The sequence below is a fragment of the Drosophila nasuta genome, chromosome 3 (genome assembly GCF_023558535.2).
Source record: "Drosophila nasuta strain 15112-1781.00 chromosome 3, ASM2355853v1, whole genome shotgun sequence".
NCBI lineage: Eukaryota > Metazoa > Arthropoda > Insecta > Diptera > Drosophilidae > Drosophila > Drosophila nasuta.
The window spans coordinates 21,340,050-21,358,740 of NC_083457.1; the positions used below are offsets into that span (position 1 = coordinate 21,340,050).

The window sequence follows — 18,691 nt, forward strand, 5'->3', positions numbered from 1 at the left end:
AATTGGATTTGCTAATGCAGTGCGTTTACTTTGTTCGCTCGGTGCAGTCGCGTTTCTTGTGCGTGCGTGAATTAGTTAATAAGTGTGCATACACACTATAAAATACACACATAACTTTATACATTGTTTGAAATTGAAAAAGTTATAAAGTACTGCTGACAAAACTTGTGTAAAAGTGTCGCGCAACATTTTTCAGTGCTCTTGGTTGGTAATTTGCTGCACTTGGCAACAATACAGTTTTCTTACATTTGCTATGTTTGTTTTGTGCTTGTTCTCTATGAAAGAAAAAGCGATTGTAGCAAAATACAAAGTCAAAGGAGAACAACAAAAACAACAATAAATACATCGCTATGGCTAGTAAAGCTAGAAAACAAGTTCTGGTGCTCACAAACACAAACATATGCCAAGAGTGTTCACGCTCATTCGCTCTCACTCACACACACTCTTTTACGCTCTCCCGCGAAGCTCTCAGTCAGAACAGTTGCATCACAAAGGCCGACAGCAGCCACACACACACACTTACTTTGCACTGACACATGCAAACGCACACAGTTCTCATATAACGTAATAAAAGCACGTGTTGGCTTTGATTTTTTTGCTTGCCCCATTGCTTGTTGTTGCTGTTGACTTTTCTTTGTTTTTTTTTCTCTTCTTCTTGAGTATGTATGTATGTACGTATGTTTTGTATTCATGACGTGATGCTAGTGTGAATGTGTGTTTGATAACAACGCATGGGCTCATGTATTTGCTTGTATTGTTATTGTTTGGCTTTTGCTTTGTGCTTTTGAATTGACTTTGCTTAATTATTAACTTTAAATTTGTTTGCGTGGGCTTGGCTTACAACTAAAGTTGCAACTTCCATCGTAATAAAGTTCGTGGGCATTATAGATGATTAAGGAAGTCGTCCGTATAATGATAAGTATGAAAGCTAGTGTTGCCTAACAATGAGGAATATTTGCTTAACTTTTGATTGCGCTCTGATTAAGTAAAAATCAACTGAGATTATCAAGTGGAATGTGAGCAGAATTAATTGCACTGCAGCAAATGAATCATTTAACTTTCTTGCCAGCTTGTTGGATAACGATTCTAAATAAAAATAATTGAATAGATAATCGTTGCTATATAAAAGAAATGGACAATTTTTTAATAATACATACAGTAGCAACTTAATTTAATCATAAATAAAAGGATATATATTTTAAAGGGACAAAAGTTGAAAATTATCTAAGTCTCCAGAAAGGTTAAAAAAGAAACAACAGCATTGAATAATGTATTTCAACTTCTTCAAGAGCTTGTAATTTCTGAAAGATTAAAATTTCAATTTTTTAATGATCAATAATGTGTTTAAAGTTATGTTATTTATTAAAATAGATACTCAAGATATTTTTTTGATATATATATGATATATGAATTTAAGTTTGGATTAGAATATTAAAAAGAATATAACAGAAGAAATAAGGTTTCAATATGTGATTACTTTTTAAGGTAAAAATGAATATATTTCTACCTTAAAAAGAAAGGTTGAACTGAGTTAGGCTTTGAAATACACATTTAGTTATGGGTAAGAAAAAGTTTCAACTACCAGATATTGCCATAAATTAATAGAAAAGATATATCTTGGCTTGAAAAAGAAAGGAAATGCTGGATTAGATTTCTAAATAAGTTCTGAAATTTAAGTAGAAGGTCAGTGTAATCAAATATCTACATAGTTGAATGTAACAGAAAATTATGGAGCCTTGTTTCTTTCTGAAAGTTACGATTTGTTCATAAATAGAAGACCAGGTTAATCATTACAAACCATAAATTGTGTTCAATTTGATCCAATTCCTATTTATATTTATATATCTAGCTCAAATAGTTAAGAGATTCTCGTATTTCACACTGAAACCAAACCGGTTGCTTTACCTGCCTGCTGTCTGTCCAAGGTGCAGCGTTGATTGTTTTTTCTCACGCAAATCAACAGGTAGCGTGTGACATTAGCATACAACATCATTGTGCAGAGTTGCCTGCCACCCACTTAAACTGGCCAAATCTACGGCGTAACCCCAAAAACTAAATATTGAACTTCCTCTCTGTGGGATTTCAAACAAAACCAAATCATGTAAAAACCAAAAAGCAAAAGAATTATAAAAAAGCGTGTGGGCTTGTGGCGCAACAAGCAGTCAGCGGCAGCCGCACAACCGGCTTCCCCATGCTGCCTCTCCCTCTCTGGCGCTCTTCGTTTCGATCTCCCCCTCGCACTCGCACTCACACTCGCACCCGTCAACAACTGGGCACACAGAGTATGCCAAACCTGCTGTCGCTGCACAGAAATCAAAAGTGAACATCGCATCGCTTGCATTTTGCCATCGTTACTTCTTGTTACCCCCCACCCTCACCATGTTGACGAACACTCTATCGCCACTTGGCGCTCGTATGTCGTTTGGCGCTCGGCTGCCAAAAACGAAGTGGCGGTCGTTGCTCGTTCGCGTGTTCGTTCTTGGGCTGTTGATTCGTTTCTTGCTTGCTGCTCGGTTCTAGTTGGTTAAGCACTTCGTGTGGGGCTCGCTCGGCTTGCCGCGACTTCATTCGGCTTGCGGTTCGGCTTAGTCCCCCACACCAAAGCGGCGGCAATCGTGACCATAGTCAGTCGCAGGCAGAGGCCAGCAGCCAAAGCAACGAGCAACGAGAGGGCAACGCGCACTTTTTTTGAGCTTTCCGTTTTGCAGTTCGCAAAAGTTCGACTTGAGTCAAATCTTTCCACAATAATAACAGAAATAATAACAATAGCAGCATCGACAATATGTGCGCGGTTTTTTATTATTGTTGTTTCTAAACAATACTTTTAATCATTAGACAACGCGGTCCCTACTGAAAAAGCAGCATTGATAACGTCTATGTGCATGTGTTTTCTACTTACGCATATACATACATACACATATGCATATAAGAGAGTGCGCGCGCGTGTGTGTGTCTGAGCTCGTGTTTGTGTTGGTGCTTATGTGTTATGGAATGCATTTGATTAGATTTGTTTGACTTTGTTGTTAAACAAATGCTTGATTTCTGACTCTTAGTGTTTCAGTTTCTGTTGCTGTTTCCTCTTGTTCGATTTCTGTGTCGGTTTCGCTGTTTCGACAAACAAAAGCTAAAGAGACGCGAGAACCGGTTAACTGTTTGCAAAGCTTGCAAAAAAAAAAAGAAAGAAAAACAACAAAACAACATTGGTTTTGTTTTTTTTAATGTATTTTTTGGTGTGTGCACACTGCAAATGCAAAAGCCCCAACAACAACAACAACGACAACAACAACAATAAAAGCAGCGGAAACGAATGAAATTCGCATAAGAAGAAAATTAGCCATTCATAATGCCATATGAATACATTCACTAATTTATTCATAAACCGCGGTCATGCAAAATCCAGAAAATTGAAATATTCGACGAAAAGCAATAAATAAATGTTCTGCTGATTAAGTGCAAAAAATTGAAATCAAATGTGTCACATTTAACGAAAAATATTATATATAAATTTATATACATCAGCAAAAAAAAAGTGATTAAAAGGCAAAAATTGCAGTAATTTGAGTGAAGTGCAATAAAAATACAACAGCAAATAAAAGTAATTCGTGCAACCTCGTAGATACCAATTGAAATTGTGAATAATTTATAAAAGGCAATTGATATTGCAGTAGTACAGTGAAACATGCCTACGAAGAATTAATTCAACGTCATAATGGTTAGCAAATTCAAAATATTTTATAAGAATTGATGAATAAAACGGAAAAGTGCTATGAATAGAGCCCCAAAAGTAAAGTAGATTAGAGTTTATAATACTCAATCTAATTTGAGATAAGATTATGTTTATAAGAATTGAAGAATTGAAGTTCAATGTTAAGGGTTTTCCCTGATGACTTGCAAAATGAATGTCATTTATTCATAATAAATTTGTTCAGTATATTTCAACATAAAAGTGAAATAATCTCAAGCAATGATTGTAAAATTCAGAGAGAGATTAATACAATAGCTATTTCTTGTTGAAGATTTTGAGTTCTTTTTATTTCTATTCACTTTTATCGTTATTTTTAATTCTAGCAAATTAAAAATGGAAAACAAAAAGATTAATGATTAACACTAATAACAAATAAAAGTAAAAGTACAATACAAAGAGATTGAAAAAATAAATACGAAGTGAGCTTAAAGCAAATGCAAATTGAACAAAATGTGGCGCATTCAGTTGAAAGCAAAAGCCAAAGAAGTGGCAACAACAACCCAGAAGTCAAGGCAAAGCAATTAAAAAGAACGTTGCCAACAAGTAAAACAAATAAAAGCAAATAAACAATTAAAGAAAAGTGCATAAAATACGAGTTCAAAAGCTCTACAAAAGCAGGGAAAATGTCGGGCGTTCAGTTAAAGGACTCCGCGTTAAAGGCTAAAGAAAAAAGCAACGAGCCAGCGACAACAACAACAACAACAGCAGCAACAACAATAGGAAAGAAAACTTTAACCTCGAGCGCGGCTTTGTCGCTGTTTGATCAGCTGAAAAACGGCGTCAATTTGAACAGTTTGACAGTTGGCGGCGCCACAGAAACAACAAAAGCAACAGCAGCAACAGCAGCAGCAGCAACAACTGGCGCTGCAACAACAGCAACAACTGCAACATTGGCACCACCCGCTACACCACCGCCAAATATTGACTTAAAGCCACCGCCAAAGCCGCTCAAGGCATCGACGGCAACGCGCACATTTAACACGCCCATTTTGCTGCCGCCCACAAGCAGCATTGGCATCGTGCACGGCACCAAACGAGGCAGGGACAACGGCAACAGCAACGACAGCGACAACTGTGCAGCGCCTGCAACATTGTCGCATTGTCGGACTGCAGCAGCGGCAGCTGCCAAATTGGATATCAACGCATTGCGATCTCAGCTCTATCAGGGCGCCAGAAAGACTGCAACAACAACAACAAAAACAACAACAACTGCAACAGCAGCAACATCAACGAAGCGAACAACTGCAACAACAACAACAACAACAGCAGCAACTCGTGGAGATCGAGGAGGAATCAAAAAGAAACGCTGCCTGGATCGTTACGATTCATCAGAGTCATCAGACAGGTGAGTAATTAGCCAATTGCAAAGCGAAACACTCGTAAAACTGGCTCAGCTCAATCCATCAACTATATAGCTAAATTAATTGCAAATTGTGTGCTTGATGAATGGCCAAAAATAGCGATGAAGAAACTACATACTTGAGAGGGAGTTTAAGATAAAAGCAAAAGAATTCTTGCAGATGAAACGCAACGAAAAATGGACAAAATAACACTTGGAATAATCTGTTTGCAAATAGTACAAAAATAATTATTGTAGTTGTATAAAATTACAAAAAAAAAGTAGAAAACAGATATTTGAGAATAAGTTTCACATAGTAGAAAAGTGAGAAAGGCTATTTTTGGCCTTTTTTTAATTAAAAAAATATTTAAAATATAAACAAATTGTTTTTTGAAAATTTGTAGAAATAATTAAAGATTATTGGAAAAAAGAAATTAAATCGATTAACGTATTTTTACGAATTTTACATCACCTTAAAGTCAAAAGTTTCAAACATGTTTCCACTTCTGCTCGCCACTGTATTTAAGAATAAGTTTCACATAGTAGAAAAGTGAGAATAAATATAAATTTATAATAACAAAGCAGACAAATTGTTGAGCAAATACGTAAGGTGTAAATCTAACAACAATATTTAGATATATTTATTTGAACAATACAATAAATAATACAATAAAGTGTACTATACTTAATTGTTGAACTGAAAATATATTTATTTAGACTTGGCTGACTTTAGATTTCATTAAATTATAAACTTGTAATGCAAACAAAAGAAAGAAAACATCGTTTTTTATCTTTGGGTATTACAACTATAATTAGAATATTTCCAACACTTCATGTTCAGTTAATTTGCTATAGCTTGAAAGAGTAAATAACCTGTTAATGTGTTAACTAAGATTTGCCTAAAAACTTAACACTTGGAATGAAAACATTAACGATAGCAAAAAATGTGTTTTACCCACACACATCTATTAATATACAAAATAACTTTACTTGGAACTTTTGTGATTGAAGCAGCTGCACCATGTAAATCATACAGCAGAAATATCTTTTACTCTATGCACGAATAATTTCGTCTAGGGTTTGGACTTGTTTTTTTTTTTTTGTGCCCAAAGCTAAAAGAGGAAATCGTTGAAAATGTAGCAATGTTGCCAAAATTGTGCTAAAAACAGAAATACTAAATATATCTCGGAGATACTTTGCCAAATTGCACAAAGACGGCAGCAGAAGCATCCATAAAATGCTTGAGAAACGATTTGAGCACGAATGCAAAAATTCAAGTACAATAGAAAAGTGCGCCATTAAATAATTTTGATAATTTATCTGACAGATAATTGTGTAGCAAAGTGCGCTAAAAGGTGATTAAATAAATGTATCTGTAAGCTACGCGATTACACGTCACGGCACGGTACCAAGTATCTGAGTATCTAAGTATCTCGGCACGCGGCTCGTCAGCTGTTTAATTTATAGCTAACGGATACATTTGGTTGTCGTTGTAGTTTTGCATATGGATGTATTTAAGTGTCTGTGTGTGTGTGTGTGTGTGTGTGTGTGTGTGTGTGTGCCGCAGATACTCACAGCACAATGCCAACTAATTTCCGCTCATTAAAAATGCGCAGCGTCGGCGACGTCGACGTCGACGGCGTCGCATGCAAGTGCATTTTGTATCTTAAAGATACGCAAAACATGCGTTCATTTATCAACGTTCGCGAAGAGCGAAAACGATTCTGAATTTATGGCGCGTGGGCGAGACGAGCTTCCTGCATGCGCACATCCCTCAGATACAAGTTCTATACATACACATGTGTGTGTAGATACATCCAACAGCAGACTCAGCAGATGTATTTGTGTCTGCAACTTGGCTTGATGTTATTTTTTTTCGGCTGCAGCATAAGCAAAACTTTTCAACATTTGGCTGCTGCTCTCTTTGCATTCTAATTAATAGTTGTTGCTGCTGTTGCAGTTGTTGTTGTTGTTGTTGTTGCATGCAAATCATGCATAAATTTACAAAGTTGTCGTTGTCGTCACCATCGATAAGCGAGCGGAGGCAAAAGGTTCTGTTTTGGATCTGTTTTTCTGTTGGTTCCACACGCAACGCACGCATATCAAATGCCATCTATCTGACTATGAAGTATTGTATCTCTCAGTACGTTTTACTGCCCAGCAGATGCCCCCCCCCACCTCCTCTCTCTGTCCCCTTCTCTGTAGAGCACTTCGGCTGTGCTTCGGCACGACGCTCGTCGTTTGTCGTCGCTTCGTTCGTTCGCTGTCGGAAATAATTTCAACTTTTGGTCGTTGAACTCTTTTTGATTTATTTTTTTTCTTCTCGTTTTTTGTTGCTGCTGCTGTTGTTGCTGTTGCTGTTGTTGTTGTTGTTTCACGTCGGTCACAAAACATGAAAACATTTTCTTCTTATTTTTTTTATTATATGTTCGTATGTGTGTGTTTTTGTTTCAATCTTTGCGCTGCATTAAATTTTATTGCGCATCTTTAGGCAGCCAAATTGTTGCTTTTATGTTTTTACAATGCATTTTGCGGACTGAGTTTTTGTTGTTCTTACTGAATTAATTAATTATTTAAATGCCCCAAACACGTTTTCTAGCTTTGTCAATTGCCAAAATGTTGCTATTTTGCATAAATAACTGGTATATATTTTACTATTCGACAAACTGTTGCTTCCCACAACTTGAGCGTCAATTTTTTATGATTATTTATTTATCAAAGTTAAGTACAATCTACGTAGAGGCGCCATGCAAATTGATTATTTTTTATTATTATTGTATTAGTCACAAGTAATAGATTAACTTTTGCGTAAGTTAACCGTGAGTAATAATTTAGTTTAGAAGTTCTATTTTTTATATGTGGGAATATAAATAAAGAGATTGTTTTGTAGGTGATAAGATATAAAATGTTCATGAGCATAGTAAAATTAGAAATTAAATTGGAATATTAACAAGTAAAAAAGCTACAGTCGACTGTGAGATACCATTTCGAATAAACGCTATTTAATATACCGCAAAAATACCAAAATAATCCAAAGTCTATATTAAGTACTTTTATTGTAGTAATACTACATTCAAACTAAACCATACAAAAAATACCAGAAAGCTACTAAGTTCCATAGTCAGTATGCCTTTTCCCTATACAAAAAGAATTTCTTAAGTAAGAAAGCTACAGTGAAGTGTGCTTGACTGTGGAATACACGCAATGCATTTTCAATATAAGGAAAACAGTGCCATTATTATTAAAATATACTAATATAATGTATAGAAAAATACTATAAATAGACTGAACGATATATTTAGTATATCAATATACTATAACATTTAAAATATACCAAAATACATATAAAATACTACAAATATACTTAATGATATATTTAGTATATAAATATTCTAAAACATTTAAAATATAGCAAAAGTACAAAGTATGTCAGATTGTGTATAGAAAAAAACTATAAGTAGACCGAATGATATATTTAGTATATCAATATACTATAACATTTAAAATATACCAAAATAATATACCGAAAAATACTACAAATATACTTAAGAATATATTTAATATAACAATATACTATAACATTTAAAATATACCATAAAGTACAAAGCATGTCAGATTGTCAGAATGTTGTTGCTTATCTAGGATAAATATATTTTATGGCGATTCCTTCTCCTTTTGCTTAAGACACAAACTTATAATACCCTACTACTCTATGGCTAGTAGGTATAATTATAATTAAACAGAAATATATTTGTAAATTAAACATGAACAAATGTTGCACAAATATTAAATTGCAACTATATAAATTAGCCTTAAGTGAAGCTAATAATAAACGTATGTTTTGCCTTTTGCAGATGCAGTCAAATAAATCTTATAGATTTAATTGCATTGGTTCAGCTTAATTTCGGCATTTTTTTGTGCGCAAAATAAACCTGTTGACGATACGTTTTGACTTGAAGCTAAATTCTCATTGCGACCTCAATTGTTGGTTTTTGCTGCGTGGCCTTCGCACGTTGCAGTTGCCAAGAACTTCACTAGCATACATACCTAGAGTCATTAAAATTTAATTTTTTCTTATACAAAAACATTAACAAAAAAACGAAAAAAGACAAAATACAATTTTTGCCATTCGTCGTTTGTCGTTCGTCGTTCGTCTTTCGTCTTTTGCCAGTCGCAACATCACAAGTCGCCGTACAAAACATTTAACTTTAATTATCGTCCATTAAAATACAACAACAATAACAACAACAACAATGAGAATAACAACTACAAATACAACGACAACTTCAACTGCAGTTTGTTGTATGTAGTCATCATCTTTTTTTTTCTTGTTTTGTTTTGTTTTTGTCTCTTGTTTTTTATGTTTTTGTTTATTTTCCATACGCTGCGGCGATAATCAACGGGTCGCTATTGACTTGGTACGCTTTGTACAGGTTTTTCCACATTTTCCTTCATGCCACAAGACCCCAGAGTGTGCGACCCGACCCCCACCTTACCTTACTTACCACTCACTCCAAGTGCGACCCACTGCTCCAATGGCGCGAGCGCCTTTTGCAGTTTTCCCAGTTGTGGCAAAAGTTTGTTTTGTTGTTGCTCTTGATGTTGTTGTTGCTGTTGTAGTTTGTTACTCTTTTTGCACAGTCATGCCAGCACGCCTCAATTGTCGACACTTACACATCTGCAGATACAGACACATCTGCAGATGCAGATGCAGATGCAGATGCTGATGCAGATACACTCACACTCGGATACAATGAGATATTGTGTAATCGCCCACGTTGATTTATCTCGTTTAAGTGACTCCAAACGACGCGACGATGACGTTGAAAGTGTAATGTAATAACTTGCAATTGCATTTGCAATTGCAAATGCTATTCCAATTGCTTTTGCTATTGCTTTTGCAATCGCATTTCCAATTGCTTGTTATACCCTGTAACGCAAACACTTGTCGCACGCTAACGGTATTTTTTCGCAGAGAAAGTAAGCCATAAACTTGGCATTAAGGAAGCACTCGTCACACAATTAGTCAGAATAATATTCATAAAGCTGCATTTTATTTGCTTTGTAATGCAAGCGCTTTCATACCCTTTAGTTACTCAGGAAAAGATGCGAGCTTAACACAAATATACTGCAAATTGTTAAGTTTAGTATTAAAGTTTAATACTATATACTATACTATTTAATACTATATTTAATAAATAGGGTAGAAGGGTATTATAACTTTGTGCCGTCAGGAAATGTATGTAACAGGTAGAAGGAGGCATCTCCGACTCTATAAAGTATATATACATTCTTGATCAGGTTCAATAGCCGAGAGGATCTAGCCACCTAGATCTCAGATACTATAAGAGACAGAGCTATATTTTTTTTCGACAGCATTTATTATGTTTGCACGCAGATCAAGTTTGTTTAAAATTTTTGCCACGCCCATAGAGAAATACTTTTGTATGGGCAAAAACGCCTTCTTACTATTACTACTACTTACTATTGGCTGACAATCTGGTATATTGTGCTGTCTGAATGATGTACTATATCGATATACCGAATATATTTGGTATATTTTTAGTGTTTGTAGCATTTTCGGTATATTTTGAGAATAATACTGCAAAATATTGCTTTTATTCAAAATGGATATCGGGTATCTCAGAGTCGAGCACACTTGACTGCAGCTTTCTTACTCGCTTTAATCGCAAATATATTCAAACTTCTTATATTTATTACCATTTGGTATTTATGTTAATGCTGAAAAATACTTCAAATACTTTAATTCAGTATTAATATGTATAAATAAAAGACTAATTTTTTTTTGGTAATTTCAATTTGTTTTATTTTTATTAAATACTCATCATATTTAGCTGCACTTATTACTATACTTACGAAATGCTTTTCAACGAATCGGTCAGAATTTTATCCATCTCTGTCCACATGAAGATTGATTCTCAACTGCTCTGCTAATTCAACCATGGGAATAATAACTAAGATGAATATGACATGAAAGTAGTGCACAATAATAATAATAATAAATTAATTCAATTAAGACTCAACTAATAGCAAGATTAAAATTGTAAATGAAGTCTCTATTGCTATGAGAATTTTGTAGCTTAAATCACGTATTTGATACTTAAACAGAATTAGTTTAACAACTTAATTGTGAATATTTACTTAAAAAATCAAAAATCAAGAGTTCATTTATTTCAAGTCGGATTGTTCACATAGACTACATAATTTAGTTTTTATAGGGTATCAACTGTTTCGTTTATTTTCAACTTTTATAGGGTAGCTTCTAGTCGGACCGAGCGTTACTTTATTTAAACTTTAGTTACTGTTTTGTTGGGACTTCTGCTTGGAACTGCAGCTACTCGTGTCGTATATTTAGTCGTGCCGCATTCTGTTGCCTCTTGATGTTATTTGCAATTTTTTGGCATTGCATTTGGCATTGTTTTCATAGCAGTTGCATTGTTTGGCATATCCCCAACTTGACTACAACTTGTTGTTGTTGTTATTTCGATTCGAATTTTTTGTTAAAGCTTTTGTTGCTAACATCTGCAGCTGCAACACAAAGTTGTAAACTTTAAGTTCAAAGCAAAGTTTGATGGAGCTCAGATGTGAGTATTTGTGGTCATGATCAAGAGTTACAAACTTATTTTGTGCATTGTTAATAACATTGGCAAAAGGTCGTAAAATCGTTCTAATTGAAAAGAGCATGTATGAAAGTTTAATATTTTATTTTTAATATCATTATTATCATAGAAATATTCAAAATTTGTAGACCGACAAAAATACTTAAATGTACCAAAAGGTATACTTGGTATTACAATATACCATTACATTCAAAATATGCGATAATATACTAAGCATGTTTGATTGACAACCAAAGCAATAAATATACATATTAATCATGCATGAAAGTTTAATATTTTATTGTTAACATCATTTTGAATCATAGACATATTCAAAACGTCTATACCGACACAAATACCTAAATGTACCAAATACTTGGTATTACAATATACCATTACATTCAAAATATACGATAATATACTAAGCAATAAATACACATACTAATCAATTCATCAGCATATACAATTATTTTTTCTGTTTTTGTTTAATCCATTTCGGAAATCTAAAAATACTGTCATAATACTATTTACCATATATATACTGTATGTTACTATATGTTGCAAAATGAATTTTAAATGATCCAAACTCTATATTTTCATACTCTGTTGTCTATTTTAATGAAATAATATTATATTATATATTGACACATTGTTATAATAAATACTGTATCTAATTTAAAGTGTCTAAATACATGTGTTTGAGTTTAAATTCTTTAAAGATACAATCTAACGGTCTAATATCTAAATTAGTTTCACGAAGCGTTGCCAGCTAATAAGCCAACTAGATAATCCCAACCTTAGGCAAGTCCCTAATCTCCCTTTCTCTCTTTCTCTTTGTGTGCTTCCTCTTTCTCTCTTGCTTATTCTGCTCCACTTTACAAATAGACGCCTTCGGCATAGCGCATATTTTGCAGCTGATTGGCCTGTGGGCAGCTTTAAGCGGACTGCATTGTTGCCACGCCCACAGCGTTGTGTTGAAAGCGATTACACTCGATTACCAAAATGAATATGTTGAGTGGCCAACTAATTTGCTGCAACTACAGGCACTAGAACGGCAACAACCACAGTCACAACAACAACAACAACAACAACTAAGTAGAAAAACCAGCTAAGTAGCCAAAATGCAAACGCCTCGTGAAGCCAGGCGCAAGTTTTGTGCTCTGTTTTGTCTGTTTCCTTTTGCACACACAGCGTTCCACACCTCCTCCTCTGCTATCCCCTCTCCCCTACTCCAACAGATGGCAACGCGTTGGCTGTCTGCCACGCCCCCACCGCCCGCACACTAGTCCACATGCAGTCACGGCCACATCCACAGAGCCACCAAACTTGGCTCTGTTCAAAATGAAGATACTCTATGCAAGGGTTAGAAGAGTTCCTAATTCGAAGAAGATATAATAAATATACACTGCACTGCCCATAAGTGCAATGTTAATGATGCAATTATGTGCAATGTGCAATGCAAATAAAATTATATTATGTTTATGAAGCAAGTTCTTTATTAATTCTCATGTTGAGTAAGCTATAATTAATATATAGAGTCAATAGGTGCAACATCATAATGTACCAAAAATTTGCACTTAAGTGAAATTTAAATAAAACAACATTATATTTATGAAAGAGGCTCTTCATTTAATCTCTTTTCGAAAAGAATAATGAAGCACAATATAATATTAATAGGCATAAAGTTATTACATACGTTGCTATTAAGTGCAATGTACAATTGAAATAAAAATATGCTTGCTTTAATAATTACAACGGGTTTAAAATATTTGTTTTGGTTTAATAAACGTTGGTTTTCATTTATGCATTTAACTGCCCCAGAAGCAATGCAAAAATTTGAAATATTCAGTTAAATGCAATGCGTTTAAGTTAAAAGGTTTCAAGCAAATAAACTTTATTTTGCGATTTGCATACAATTTCATTCAATTCTTTTGGTAATGAATAGTTTCACTAAAAAAGCGTGTAATCGCAGTTATATGGATTTAATAAATATTATTTATAAAGTGAGCTTTTTCATTTGATATCATATGGGCAATACTTTGTTGTGTACATATGATTTATATGTAAGAAATTATTTACATTTGAATTAACTTAAAAATGTTTTATAGTACTTTATGTTACTTTTTTAACTTTCTAATTATGTTTAAAGCAATAAGTAAACATCTGAAAATAGGTAAATTGTCTAGGACTCTCAATAACATTTAAATTTTTAATGTTTTCGTATATTAACAATACAATTATTTTCGAATTTTGTAAGTCAGTAAAAGTATCTCTTAACAGTGTATCAAAATCTCGATCTGCTTTTGAAATAATTCTCGTTTGGCTCTTTATTTTATTCCCATTTTCATTTTCATATGCTTTTCTTTTTCATTGTAGACTTTTTTATGGTCCACAGTTGTTGTGGTTGTTGTTGTTGCGGAGTGTGCCTCATTCTGTGGCAACTCCGCCTTTAAAGCTGTGTGTAGTTCGCCTCCTGCTGTCAGCCCTTTTGCATTGGCTCTAGCTTTGGTTTTATTTCCACTTGTTTAACTGCGCTGCATTCTATATATAAATATTCCTTTATTATTATTATTATTAACAAAAGTACAACAACAACAGCAGCATCGCAGTCAGCTGCTGTGGCTTTTGTATCTGTATCTGTGTCTGCGTCTGTGTATCTGTGTGTGAAAAGCAGTTTAAACACGAAATTAGAGCCTCTTCTGGCAAACTGCAACTCATCTGTTGGGTCCCCTGCGAGTCTCCTCTCCCCTCTCCCCTCTAGACCCCTCTCCACTGGTTCTCCTCAGGCCCTCGAGCAGCACATTAAGTCGTAATAAATGCTGCTTTGCCTCTGTTTTGTACATTGACCTCAAAAACAGCCGCACAACCGAACTGCCTCGCCTCTCCTCTCCTCTGCGTCTCCTGTTGCATGCCACGCCTCTTGTTGTACCGTTTGCCCGTTGTTGTATCTGCTGTTGTTTGTTGTTCTTGATGTTGTTGTTGCTGTTGTTGTTGCTTTTGCTTTTCGTGCACATTTTACTAAATAGCTTCTATTTACGTTCCATGGAAAATGCATTCGCAATTGTAAAGTGCAGAAATTTGTTTTTGTTTTCTTACTTTGTCTCTTCTGGCTGCAACAAAGTGCAAACAATGCTCGTTGCCACAGCGGAATGAGAGAGTGGATGGAGTTTTACAGGGGGAACAGGGGGTCAGGGGAAAAACGTGCGCGACTTTTGGGGCCATAAATCAAAGAAGCAGCCAACACTCGCAACACTCACAACACAACACAACACAACTCTGCGTCGTGCCACAGATTTATGCAAAAGTTCTTTTTTTCACTGTTTTTATTTTTGTTTTATTTACGTTATTTGTTTTTTGGCGAATTTGATTTCGAGTGGAAACATTCCCCAGCTATTTATCGAGTCCAACTCCATAGAATCTGAGTTCCACGAAAAAAGCGCCGAAGCATCAACTTACAAGTACTTAGGAAAACACGTGTCCCAACTTTTTGTGCCAGTTGTAATAAGTCACAGCTTATGTTAAGCGAGTGGCTAATAAACTTTAACATAAAACTTAAAGCGAATGAGGATTTCATTTATTAAAGTTTAGATGCGCTTAAAGATTTCATATACAAAACTCATATTTATCAACACAATTTAATAATAAAATTGTAATTTCATTCTCTGATTTATGAATCGAACTTAAAAGTATTTTATAATAGAATATCATTGTCAAATAAATTCCTTCGTTAAATCATAATTTCTGTTTAAATTGCAGTTAATAAAGAAAAATAATAACTTTCATCTTCACATCTCAATTGCTGGTTTAATTAATCGCTTTATAATCGAATAGTTCTCTCTTTAAATGGACTGTTTTACAATTTACTTAGTTAAATACGAACACATCGTTAAATGGCTCTGTGGTCCGACTGTTGGCCAATTGGTTTAATACAATCTAATTAGGGCCATGAAATGCCACTCAAAGTGTTGCACATATAACATCAAATGAAAAAGCTCACGTTGTAAATGGGATTAACTTAAAAAAAAAACGAAAGGAAAGAAGCAACAGCCGGAGAAGAGAAATGTGAGAAGATAAAAGGTTTTTTTTTTTGCACTTGAAGCGAAATATGTCACAGGAATGTTTAAGACATTTCTACTGGAATTTAAGGCAGCTAGAAGTGGAACGAAAAGTGAATGAAGTAAGAAGATAGAAGGTAAAAAAGAATTATATATAAATGGGAATATAAAAAATATACATTTCATTCTAATTTTAATATATTTTTTGTTGAAGAACTGACACTAGATTATCTTTCATGTTTTGCATTTTGAATTTCTCAAGGCTTAAAAGCGCAAGTCAAAAATAAACAATATTTTCTTAAGTGTGACCAAATTATATGAAATTAGAAATACTTAACATGTTATTTTTGTATGTTAATTAGTGGTTAAAATAATATTTTTCAGACATGGAATGAATTTACTGAATTGAAAATATGAATATGAAAAATTAGCTAATAATCTTTAATGCTTTATACTTTCTACTGTGATTGATATGATCTACAGCTCAATCTGTCAAACTGTTTTAAATAGTTTAAAACAAAATTAACAAATATCAAAAAAAGGAAATACATCATTCCAATTCAATTTATAATACATTGTGGGAAAATGAGAGTATACAAAATCTTTACCATTCGGTATTAAATAAACATAACATTAAAAATATTGTGCTCCTTTTGATATCGTAATAGTATAATTTGAGATGCTTTATTGTGAATCCCCATAAAGATATAAAATACATGTAGCAGGAGTATCGAACTCTACATTCTGTCACAGATTATAACTGTGATTTAAGCTCTTGATTGCTGGCAATTTGCCAATATTTAGACGCATAATTTATGCACCGCTGCGATTTATGCAAATTGCAAATTGCCAACCAAATGCTCATCAAAAAGTGCCTGGTCGAAAACCTAATGGCATTCTAATGTTGGCCACCAAAATCAAAATCGTATTAGCCAACTTATGTAGTATGCATGCTCCCGCTGTGCTCCTTCTTCGCCCCCTCCCTGTTAACCCCTTGTCGATGTATGCTGGTTGAATGTTTTGCTTTTGGCTTTGCCATATGGAAACAGCAGCAACAACAGTAACATCAACAGCAAATGCTGGAAATTTTCATTAATTATAACGTCAGTTCGCGAGCCTCGCATTGCATTTTCGGCTGGCAGACAGTTGTCCCCGCCTCGTCGCCTCTTTGCTCGCTCGTCGTGTTGTGCAGCTGAAACAACAACATGGCAGCGGTAAAGCCAACACAGCTCCCCTCCCTCCCTGCTCACTCCTGCCTTGGCTATGGCTACGCTATGTGGCCAGACATGCGTCCCGGGCAAGTGACGGCCGTTGCCAGGCTCTCATTTGCGATACCCTGGAAACCACAATGCCAAAAGGGAGTGTGTGCATTAGTCACGGTTTTTCTTAAATATATTTCCCTATTGACAAGCTAAATTCAAAATGCAATGAAATGATTTTAAATCAATTCTTTAACTTCGAGACTTTTTTTTTTATTTTTTCTTATTACAGGGTATATGCTAGTGTGTCATTCAACATGACTCCACTCTTTACTTGCTATTTGTTTTTTTTTTTATTTTTGTGTGTGTGAGCGAAAATTAGTCATTAACTTTTTAAGCATCGACTGGACAAACATGGCGTATGAGTGATGTGCATGACGGTCGCACTCTATTCCCCCTGCCCCTGCCCCTACCCCTGCTCGTCTGATATCGTTTGAGTGTGTGTGTGTGTGCTGTGGCGATAAGCTCGACAGCCAAACTCGAATGTCGCGGGCATGTGGCAATTATGTTTGCAGCTATGTCAAGTGGATCTGAAGTTGCAACCGAGCCGATTCGATTGCCGCAGTTGGCTGCAATTGCAAATGCGTTAGATTGTTGCGTTGCGTTGTGCTCGGGGCTATCATTAAGTTTATTACATGTAAATGAGCCTAGCTGGCAGGTAGACCTTCCACTCTGTGAGCGGCGCCATTCTAAAATTTCGCAAACCTGCAACATGCTTGCAACAATTGCAACCATCTATTTGGGGGTAAATCAAAGAGTATTCAAATAACTCTTTGAACAAAAGCTATTCGCAAAGTGTTATTAACATTATATTGAATAATTTATAATCAAATTTAACTGCATCCATTGCATAAAACGATCAATATAATTCGGTGAAACAAAACAACTTACAATGCAGAAAAGTTTTTTGTCAAACATTAATTCATTTCTATACCAAATTTTGTGTAACGTTGTGTATTTAATGCCACTTCTACACTGAGAGAAACATCGAGTTTCTTCCTTCTTGAATCAAGAGTTTGCGGTGACAAATATTCAACAAGGTTAAAATTTGTTGAAACAATTATAAAAATGTATATTAATAAAAAGTTCTTCATATTTGAGAGTTCGAATAATTTAAAGCTCAATTCCGAATAGCTTTGAAGAATGGCAAATTTTTTAATTAAAAGCTTTTATGCTGAAATTAGAAAGTAACTCGCTTAAATTAGGCATTTACAAAACTCTGAATTTAACCATTATTTTTTAATTGACTATTTAACATAAGCATGTTTTTAATATAATTCACATTTAATTACATTTTTAGCTTTACATATTACTACCGTAAAGAAATGAAATTTAAGAATGAATTATTCTAGATTTATTTTTATTGTATAAAAGGAATTAAATTGTTTTTTTTCTGAGTGTAGGTACCTAAAAGCATATTAATCAACTTCAACTGCTAACCCACTTTAGAACTCATGCTCATTTTTTTAATATAATTCACATGTTATTACATTTTTAGCTTAACTTATTTCTTTCATGATGAAATGGAGTTTAAGATTGAATTATTCTAGATTTACTTTGATTTATAGAACGAATTGTACAGTTTTTTTTTCTGAGTGTAGGTACCTAAAAGTATATTAGCCAACTTCAACTGCTAACCTACTTGAGAACTCATGCAGTTTCATCGTTTGCCA

The 18,691-nt window shown here is 34.4% G+C and overlaps 1 protein-coding gene across 3 annotated transcripts in view; it reads left to right on the forward strand.

Annotated features, from left to right (window-relative positions):
- The first annotated feature begins 20 nt into the window (after positions 1-20).
- The window catches only part of LOC132790417 (mucin-19-like), a 91,824-nt gene continuing 73,153 nt past the window's right edge, over positions 21-18,691 (forward strand). The window contains exons 1-2 of one of the 3 annotated variants that reach the window (XM_060798924.1): positions 21-204; positions 4,069-5,090. In XM_060798924.1, the coding sequence (XP_060654907.1) occupies positions 4,369-5,090 (722 nt within the window). In that variant the 5' untranslated portion in view covers positions 21-204; positions 4,069-4,368. Of the gene's footprint in view, positions 205-2,609; positions 3,785-4,068; positions 5,091-18,691 lie in introns of those variants that run through there. The other 2 variants (XM_060798923.1, XM_060798925.1) reach the window with 2 other exon arrangements.